This window comes from Galeopterus variegatus, unplaced genomic scaffold (assembly GCF_000696425.1).
Source record: "Galeopterus variegatus unplaced genomic scaffold, G_variegatus-3.0.2 Scaffold13410, whole genome shotgun sequence".
Classification (NCBI taxonomy): domain Eukaryota; kingdom Metazoa; phylum Chordata; class Mammalia; order Dermoptera; family Cynocephalidae; genus Galeopterus; species Galeopterus variegatus.
The window spans coordinates 25928-35812 of record NW_007739521.1 but is presented as its reverse complement, the minus strand read 5'-3'; the positions used below and the strand labels follow the sequence as shown (position 1 = coordinate 35812).

General features: G+C 34.7%; 1 protein-coding gene across 1 annotated transcript; it reads right to left on the bottom strand.

Annotated features, from left to right (window-relative positions):
- Positions 1 to 5134: 5134 nt before the first annotated feature.
- LOC103581589 (olfactory receptor 5AS1-like) lies at positions 5135 to 6383 on the bottom strand. The gene is made up of 2 exons (XM_008563385.1): positions 6312 to 6383; positions 5135 to 6010 (listed from the first exon to the last, which is right to left on the bottom strand). The coding sequence occupies exons 1-2, from the start codon at positions 6381 to 6383 to the stop codon at positions 5135 to 5137; spliced, it is 948 nt and encodes a 315-aa protein (XP_008561607.1).
- Between the last annotated feature and the right edge of the window lie 3502 nt (positions 6384 to 9885).

Genomic DNA, 9885 nt, shown 5'->3' with positions numbered 1-9885 from the left:
GACCACTCAGTTCCTGAAGGCAAGTGGATTATCCTGAAATGTTTGCATAAAACTGGAAAGTTTGATGCCTCAAAATGATTCTGCTAAGCAGCCAGGGAGGTATGCATTGCTTATCCAACACATTATGTTGCGCATAGATTAACATCTGCAGTCCCCTGCATTTGGGAAAGTTCCAGATGATTTCCTTAAGCGTCCACTCAGCCCACTTGGACATCTTTATTTTGAGGAGGCTTAGGTGGGTTGGCCCCTGGTTTCGCAGAAGGCTGCAAGTGTTATCACACTTCGCTTTGTTACATTCACTATCTTAAAGTTGCATATTTCCCTCCTATAGCAATGTCAGGGATAATTGGCCACAGTAGTCAACCACATCGTATACTGAGAAGATAAAATAAAGTAAAATAAAATTTAAAAAATTTAAAAATGGCATGGATCACTGACGTAGTGAGGTTTAAACCGCTATGGAAGCCACTATTTTTGATGAGAAGAGAGAAAATACAGTTAAAGAAAAATGTGTTCAAAACTAATATTTTGCTGGCTGTCCTTTTACAAACCTTTCCAAAGATTATATAGAAGGTTAGAAAGTCAATTATGGTATACAATTAAATTTATCAATTAAGATAGAATGCTGTAATGAAATAAAAATGACCATAAATTTATTGATTTCCTTCCTCAAAAGAGGTGGGAACTTATCCTCTTCTCCTTGAGTCTGGGGTGAAAATGGTACCTTCCTTTTCCAAAAGAAGACAAAGGGAGATTTCTATTTTTTTTATTTTTTTTTTGTCCTTTTTGAGACCGGCTGCACCGCGCTCACTGAGCGCACCGGCCATCCCTATATAGGATCCGAACCCGCGGCAGGAGTGCTGCTGCGCTCCCAGCGCCGCACTCTCCCTAGTGCGCCACGGGCTCGGCCCACAAAGGGAGATTTCTTAAGACTGAATGAGAAAGAGACACTCAGTCAATCTGTAGCTATTTCAGCCCTGGCAGGAAGCATTATCAGGTGTACTTTTCTTGTAGTTCATCTCATGAAGTAATGGGCACTAATCTGGTTATTACTACCTTCATTATTGAGAAAAAGGATATATGGCTTTTAACATATATTAGGGAAGTGACAGTGATCCTAAACGCTGCATTCAATGTTGTAGAGCAGGGGGAATTCATCCTTATCTAGCCCTGCCCAAATGACAGATTCATGAGCAAAATGAATGGTTGTTGCTGGTTTTAGCCACTAAGTTTTATAGCAGAGCAATATACAACTAGAACAAATGCTGATGTGGCAGATCAGACCACATGTCTCGTCAGTGTGTACAGCTGCATCTGCCAAGCTAGGACCCCAACCCTTGCTCACACCAGAGACGTGGTGGTGCTTCTTGGTGATAATGCAAGGATTTTGTCCCATTGTATGGTCTCAATTACAAGGCTTATTTTTGGGATATTAGGTGAAAATACTAGGACCCCAACCCTCTCTCACACCAGAGATGTGGCGGTGCTTCTTGGTGATAATGCAAGGATTTTGTCCCATTGATGGGTCTCAATTACAAGGCTTATTTTTGGAGTCTTAGGTGAAAAGAAATAATAAATAAAATAAATAAATAAATAAATAACAACAACAAAAAGCAAGGCTTGTTTTTCAACCTCCAGATCAAACTAAAGCAGATCTGAAGCTCTCAGAAGTAGTGACCTTTGAGTTTTCAAAAAAGAGCTAGAGCACAGGGTTTGGCCATGGCATATGTCTATAGGATCCTATTCTCTGATCAGTTAAAGGAGGGGCTATTGCTTCCCTAATATACATTAAAAGCCTCATATCCTGCTTTTCAGTAATAGAGGCAGATATGACCAGATTAGCGTGCCTGCTTCAAATCTGAACCAACTACAAGAACAGTACACCTGACACTGCTTCTATCCCTGTGAATGTTCCTACACTAGCCACTATTCCAAAAGGCTGTGATGTCATGCAGAGCTTGGGTAGAGGCAGGGAAGTGGTGTTAGGTAATTTTCCATTAGTTTTCTCAAGAAGACATTAAACAAAATGATAATTTTGTGCAGCATAAAATCTTTTATATTCTCATATAGGAAAAACAGCTTATGCTACAGTAAAATCTTAGCTGTGTACAGAATAGTAATAAGTTTATATAACAAGTCAATGGAGCACATAGATACTTCATCGGAACTCATAGAAATATGTTAGTTACAAATTATGACAAGTCTCTACCATACGTAACAGGGTGTGCAGCTAAGGGAAATTATGAACTCTCAGAAATTTTTACTCCCAATCTCTATCTTTATATATCAACATGGCAAACATTATTATAAGACCTGCTGTACCGTACATCCGTCTTTATATATCAACATGGCAAATGTTATCATATGACAGTGTTTCAAGAAATTTTTTTATCCATTTCTGAGAAAAAATTTATTAATGGATATATTCCTATGAAGATAAATATTTATCATATCCTTTAAATATGACCTACAATATTTTTAGTCAGATGTCACTAGAAAAATTGGCATTTTTCAACTCATGCCATAAAACTCATTTACACCTGTCATTGACTACTCAATGTAAGAGCAATACAGATATAGAACTATCACCTACATGCTATTTCCGATCTGAATTAGAGCTGCAGAATAAAATACAGATATTATTCCAGAAGGAACATACTTTTTAGTGTTTAAAATCTATATTTCACATTACACTTTTCTGACTGGCAGGTATTATATCTTCTCAGGCAGAATTTTATCTCTCATCATAGACAGAAGCTCAAAACAAAATCTCATTCAATGTAATTATTTCAAATATCCAACTGTGTTCTAATTTTTTCTTAACTATGGTCTACCTCATAAAACATATATTTGGCTTTAATTTTGGATGTCCATTTTATAAAAGTTATATGTTAAATTTCTGTGTCTATGAATACTATCAACTTAGATTTTAGGAAATAATAGAAGTTAGAAAAATAATGCAAAACAAAATAAATGAAATTTCACCTGAAATGTTCTTAGCAAATTACTATTCTGACTTAATTTCAGGTAGTGACCTTACTCTTATGGGTTTTATTTACCTTATGGGCAAAGAAAGAAGGTTGGGCTAGATCAGTGGTCCTCAGTGAGGGGTGATTTTTTTCTCTAAAGAGGACGTTTGGCAATGTTTGGATACAGTTCAATTGTCACAAATAGGGAGGATGCTACTGACATGAGGAGAGGTCAGGGATGCTGCTAAACATTCTAAAATGTACAGATTCGGCCACCCTCCCCACACCACAAAGAAGTGTTGGCATAAAATGTCAATAGTGTTGCTTTCAGAAACCCTGGGCTAGATAAACTCTTAGCAGTTTTAATAGTTCACAATTACTTTGTAGTTTAGTTATCTTAGCGCAACATTTTGGGAAAAAAAATAATAAGCCATAGATTTCATATGAAACTGAAGTGCTTTTTTATGGCAATTTCTTTTTTTCAAAAAAATTTAATGACCATTAACACAATGGATGAGTGAGAAGAGGAAATGATCTTATTCTCTGAAACTATCTTCAATGTTCTTTTTTTTTAAATTTTATAAACAAGAGAATATACTAAAATTGCACAAACAATTCAAAATAGCCCATAAAATTCAAAAACTACTAAGAAGTTAAGAACAAATGAATGGTTTTGTTCTCTCTATTCACTCTTCATAGAAGGGCAAATATTCTAACATGATAAAGAGTCACTAAGCTGAATATTCAGTTTTAATGTCTTTGCATTCTGGCAACATCTCAGAATATTTGAAATGCTTCACAGATATTTAAAAAATGCCTTATTTCATCTGGGGAATCAAACCCCTACTACTCTCTTAAAATCAAATAGTAATATAATAATGGTAAAATAATTGATGTCTCTATGCTGTTACAGAGTGACAAGCACTGTCTAAAATCTTCACATATATTCAAGGATATGTATATAATTAGATCATTTAATCCTCATATACTAGTATTTAATCCTCTTGTATTTGCTAATTTAATCCTCAAAACATGCCATTTCAGTTGGCAATATCCTATTATGTCTATGTACATGGTTACATCTAAGTAACTAATTGGGTCATTTATATTTTCATAATTTCTACAAAACACGTGATTTCATAACTGCACACCACTTATCACTTCAACTCTATCAAAATAAAACGAAAAAAAAATGAAGACTGAAGGATCAAAAGCAACCACAGAAAAATATCTATGCTAATGAATAAACTTATCCCAGAGAAAGAACTGCTTATACTTCAACTGATCTGCATTGTAAATTTACAGAATGAAATTATCAGAGCAATTGTTTACCTCTTCTAGGAGACAGAACTTCAAACACTATGTCGATAACATACATAAGAGTCATTAGTAATTTATACTAATAAATTAGATTATAATCTTGGTTATATTCACAAACTTGCTTGGTTTTCACAAGAACCCACTGTGAGTAGAAGAGTTGTGGACCCTTGCAGCAATCAACTGAGCCTAAAGAGAGAAAAAGTTATATAACTTCACTCCTGTCTAACATTAGAGAGAGTATCGCTATGTGTCTTCTATTTGATTTGCTCAGAGCCAGTGAAACCACCACTACTGTCACTACCACCCATTACTGGTAATGTAAAAATTCCGTTTTAATAAATATAAGTGCAGAATACACTTTTCAAAACAAAGAAGGCTAGATTTATCCATTCATTCATCCATCTATTAATCTATGCATCCCTCCATCCATCCATCCCTTAAAAACACATGTAAGAAGAGTATGCAATATAACACCTTTATATGTACGTGTTAGAAAAAGAAGCCAATATATATTTGACCTGCTGCCGAGGATCTTCTAATAGGGTTGGCTGAGAAGTTCACATATACCTTCAATACAACCTATAAAGAATATAATCCATCAACATACACAATATTTGGAAACACTAATTGCTGTGTAATTATTATTCCTACAAATATTAATCCAATAATGTTTTTCAGAGTAAAAGAATTATGGAAAAACATTTCTGGAGGAGAACATGAAGCATTTAAAGATATCAATGCCTAAAAGTTGTCTTTATTTCTGTAAAATGATGATATGGTTAAATGAGTTGACACAAAGGTGATCCTGGCATAGTTGCTGTCAATGAGATGATCAAAATTCGTATTCATTTGAAAATCCAGTTTCTTTCTAATAGCTTGTTGAGTGCTTCTTTTACATCCTTGTTTCTGAAGCTGTAGATTATTGGGTTAAACATGAGAAAGAAAACAGTATAAAACAGTGCAACCACCTTATCAGTGTCAGGAGAGTAATCGGTGGTGGGGCGTAAGTACGTAAACAGGAGGGCTCCATAGAATAAGGTGACTCCTGTGAGAAGGGAAGCACAGGTACAGAATGTTTTGCTTCTGCCGCCTGAGGACTTGATGCTCAAAACAGTGATGAGGATGCAGAAGTAAGAGATAAATATGACCACAAAAGTGCTGGTCTGGATGAAGCCACACAAGGCAAAGAGCAGAAGCTCGTTGATATTGGTATCTGCACATGATAAAGCCAGGAGAGGCGGGATGTCACAGAAAAAATGGTTGACAATATTGGAGCCACAAAAGGGCAGCCTGAATGTGAAGCAGACATGGACCATTGAAGTCATGGTTCCACCTAAATATGCCAACACAATGAAGCAGTTACATACTCTCCTAGACATCAGTGTGGAATAGAGCAATGGTTTACAGATGGCTGCATAGCGATCATATGCCATTGCTGCCAGGATAAGGCACTCGGCATCAGGAAAACAAGCAAAGAAAAACATTTGCAGTACACAGCCATAGAAGGAGATGCTCTTCCTGGACGCTAAGAAATTTACCAGCATTTTAGGAGTAATTGCTGTAGAATAACTGATGTCTAAGAAAGACAAGTTGCTAAGCAAATAGTACATGGGGGTTTGAAGGCTTGAATTGATATTAACTAGGATGATTAAGCCCGTATTTCCCACCACAGTTAAGGTATATACTATGAGAAAGACCAAGAATAGTGTGATTACAGATGGCTGCATAGCGGACATATGCCATTGCTGCCAGGATAAGGCACTCCGAATCAGGAAAACAAGCAAAGAAAAACATTTGCAGTACAAAGCTATAGAAGGAGATGCTCTTCCTGGACGCTAAGAAATTTACCAGCATTTTAGGAGTAATTGCTGTAGAATAACTGACGTCTAAGAAAGACAAGTTGCCAAGCAAATAGTACATGGGGGTTTGAAGGCTTGAATTGATATTAACTAGGATTATTAAGCCAATATTTCCCACTGCTGTTAAGGTATATAGTATGAGAAAGACAAAGAATAGTGTGACTCTGAAAGGCTGATAATCTGTGAATCCAACAAATATGAACTCAGTTGGCATGGTATAATTACTCTCCAGCATCTTCTTAGTTTTCTTTTTTTTCTCATCAGAGATAGATGGTGTTAGAAGACATGAGTTGAGTTTGCTGATGGATGAACCCAAAATACCTTTATTCTTCCTTCTACAGAAGCAAGTAGAAGGTGAGTATAATCACATATATGGCAATTTCTCTGACAGTAATTTATTTTTTTTTCATTTTTAAAAGGAGAAAATTAGAAATCATCATTGATGCCAGACAATGCCATTCAGAAGGTGGTGTTCCTTGATGTAGTAGCTCTTTAAATGCTGTGCACTTTACATCATGATGTTACCTCTTTTTAAGCTGAGAGAAGTGAATATGACTCATGTGATGAGACCTGGCATAATAATGAGAGTTGGCAAATATTTTAGAGGAAAGCCCTATTTTTATAATCATAAAATCACATTCTTCTGTGTAAAGGAGAGTTGAGAAAAAATTTGAAAGAGGTCCATTTTTAAAATCGATAATTCCACAGAAGAATAGGAATTATCTTGAAATGTAGTTTAACATAATATTTAAGATCATGGAAGTTATGCAAGAGATAATGGGATTTAAAACTTGGCTTTACTACTTACTGTTTGTGTGACCTGGGTAAAGCTATTTAACCATTCTGTGATAAGTAGATATTCCTAATAAGTAGACGTTTGTAAATCATCTGTGTGACTAGACATAAAAAACATTATATGTGCATTTATTAAATAAACTTTATTAAAAGCAAATGGACTCCCTTTTGTTTATATTTGTTGTTGTTGTTCCCACACTTTTCTTATTTTTCAGATGGGGTGCTAAATCACATTCACAAGATCGTCTGACAAGTGGCATTTCGATTCATTATTTTAATGACTTTATATCTTTAGGCTATAAACAGATTATGAGGTCAAAGTCATATTTTTCTTCTTTGCGTTCCATGATGCCTACAAAACTGTTTGGAAGGTTTCTATAGTCAATTGTTGAATAATCCACTAAGCATCCAGGACAAGGTCACTTTTCTCAGTGAATTCATATCACACTGCTCTGAACTTAGATCAGAAAAAGTCTCCTAAAATGAGTTGGACCCCACTGGATTTCAGGGAAATTTCATCTATAAACCTTGTTTTTCTGAAAGGTGTCCATTAGTGAATTTTATATTTGTTAATATACTTGATGAAGATATGACAGAAATATTAGAGCTATACATTCAATCTATTCTCTCTCCTCTACAAATAGCATTATGTTATATAGTGATTAAGCACACAGGACTTGGAATTAGGCAAACTCGAATTGAATCTCGGTTCTGACATTAGAAGTCATTGAACTTCTCTATTCCTAAATTTATTTGTTATATTTAGCTATAATAATTCTTGAAATCAAGAAACTTATTATAGTACCTTTTACAGGGCTTGTTGTAGATGCATAAAATTCATTTATTCTACATTATATATTAAAATTATTATTACAATTAATGCAAATATGATTATTTAATACTTCAATATCTGACTTTCAAATTATAAATTCTCCTAATTTTTATTTGTAAGAACAAACACAAAACATTTAACCATACTTTGGGTGAATATATGGTATGTGCTCATAGATTCTGAGGTTTAGCTTTCTGATGTAGGAAATTAGATAACTGACTTCCCAAAATTCATGAATATCATGGTAAGTGTTCTTCTGATGGCAATAAATTACATAACAATTTGGGCAAAAAAAAAAAAAAAAACCTACAGAGTCAGCAAGGGTACATTTCATCTATGGGAAATCCATTAGCTTTGCAATGTTCACAACAGATATTTTATTAATACTTTTGGGAATGAATTACCTACCTTAGTACCATCTAGAACTTTGAATTGTAGAACTTCTTTTGCACAAGAGGCTGACAAGATTTTTCTCCAGCTTTTAGAAATAGGTCTTATAAGGAATGAGTATTTATATTCTAATTTATGGCAAGTGGGATATTATCCCAAGACAGTCTCCAACCCCAGTAAGACTTTGAACAGGAAATTACTCTATTTCTCATGGTGTGGATTGGTTGATTTCTTTTAAATAAAAACGGTGAAGAATAGTAACATAATTGACCATGATGTTGCCAGTTACAACATTACATTTGTCTTCATCATTGGGATATCTTTGATTAAAACAAAAACAAATACAAACCTTTAAGTCTACCAGACAATTAAAAAATAAATACTTTTCCTGTAAATTCTATGATTTCTGTCGATTCCCTAATTTTCATTTATCTCTCTACTATCTGAGTGAATGGAAGGAACAGTGCCTTGAATGTCGAGTGGCAGGAGTAAGAGCTGGTGGCTCAGACAAGCTGTATTTTAATGTTAGTTTCACCATTTCACAATTATGGGACCCTGAGCTACTTATATGCCATATATATATATATATATATATTTTTTTTTTTTTAACTGTTAATAGTGAATGCATACCCCATCAGATTCTTGTGAGGACAGAAATAACACAGGGAAGTGTTGAGGATCTTGTTTCATGATTGTCAGCTTTCTTTAGCAATTACAACAGTATTTTCAGCACTACTTTTTTTAACACTTTAAAATGTAGGTCTAGATTTTAGCATTCTTTAAATGATTGACAATGGCAGTCTATTCCTTAAGACACATAAGGTGGACAGAGTGGAGAATGGATAAATACAGGATCCCATTGGCCTCTTTCCTATACCTGATGGGAATATTGAAATCAGTTTTGCTGCTACTAGAAAGATGTCTTATTAATAGGTGAAAAATCAGTGTATTTTTTTTTAAAAAAGTATCATCGTACCTCAGTAAAAAAATCAATATTATTTCCATTTATCTTGGTATATACCCAGCAGTGTTGAAGGGGAACCTGTATTCCCATGTTTATTGCAGCACTATCTACAACAGCCAAGAGTTGGAACTAGACTAAATGTCCATCATGAGATGAGGGGAAGCATATCTACACAATGGAATACTATTCTGCCATTAAAAAACAAGACAAAACAAAATACTACCATTCGCAGGAACATGGATAGACTTAGACAAAATTATATTAAGTGAAATAAGCCAGGCACAGAAAGAGAAATACCACAAGTTCTCATTTATTTGTGTGAGCTAATAAAAATAAATAAGTAAATATAAAAACAAACTGGGGCTGGTGGGGGGGAGAAGACACACAATCACAACAAGTCCTTGATTTTTTTAAGACAATCGAACAGATATGATGTTGATGGAGGGGATGGGGAAAGGGAGGGAGGAAAAGGAGGAATTGTTAAAGGTACACGAAAGTCAACTACATCGTATATTGATAAATTAAAATAATAAAATAAATAAAACTAAAAATTAAAAAAAAAGCAATGCGTGAGAGGAATTAAGAGCTTTTAATACACAGCTGAAGAAAACTAATGAGCGTGTTAGCGGCAGTCAAAGTTCAGCTGCTCTCTGGTCAGAAACAAAAGACTCGTCCATCCCAAGTGTTGCTGCAAAGCAGAAAGTTTATCATCAAACATCTTAGGAGTCAGCAAAACTACAATTGTTTTATAGACTT

Bases quoted from the DNA above. Each gene is read 5' to 3' on its own strand.
- LOC103581589 (XM_008563385.1), bottom strand. From the start codon at position 6,383: ATGCTGGAGAGTAATTATACCATGCCAACTGAGTTCATATTTGTTGGA. The intron at 6,011-6,311 runs GTCACACTATTC...TCCGCTATGCAG, and splicing joins CAGATTATCAGCCTTTCAGA to CCATCTGTAATCACACTATT.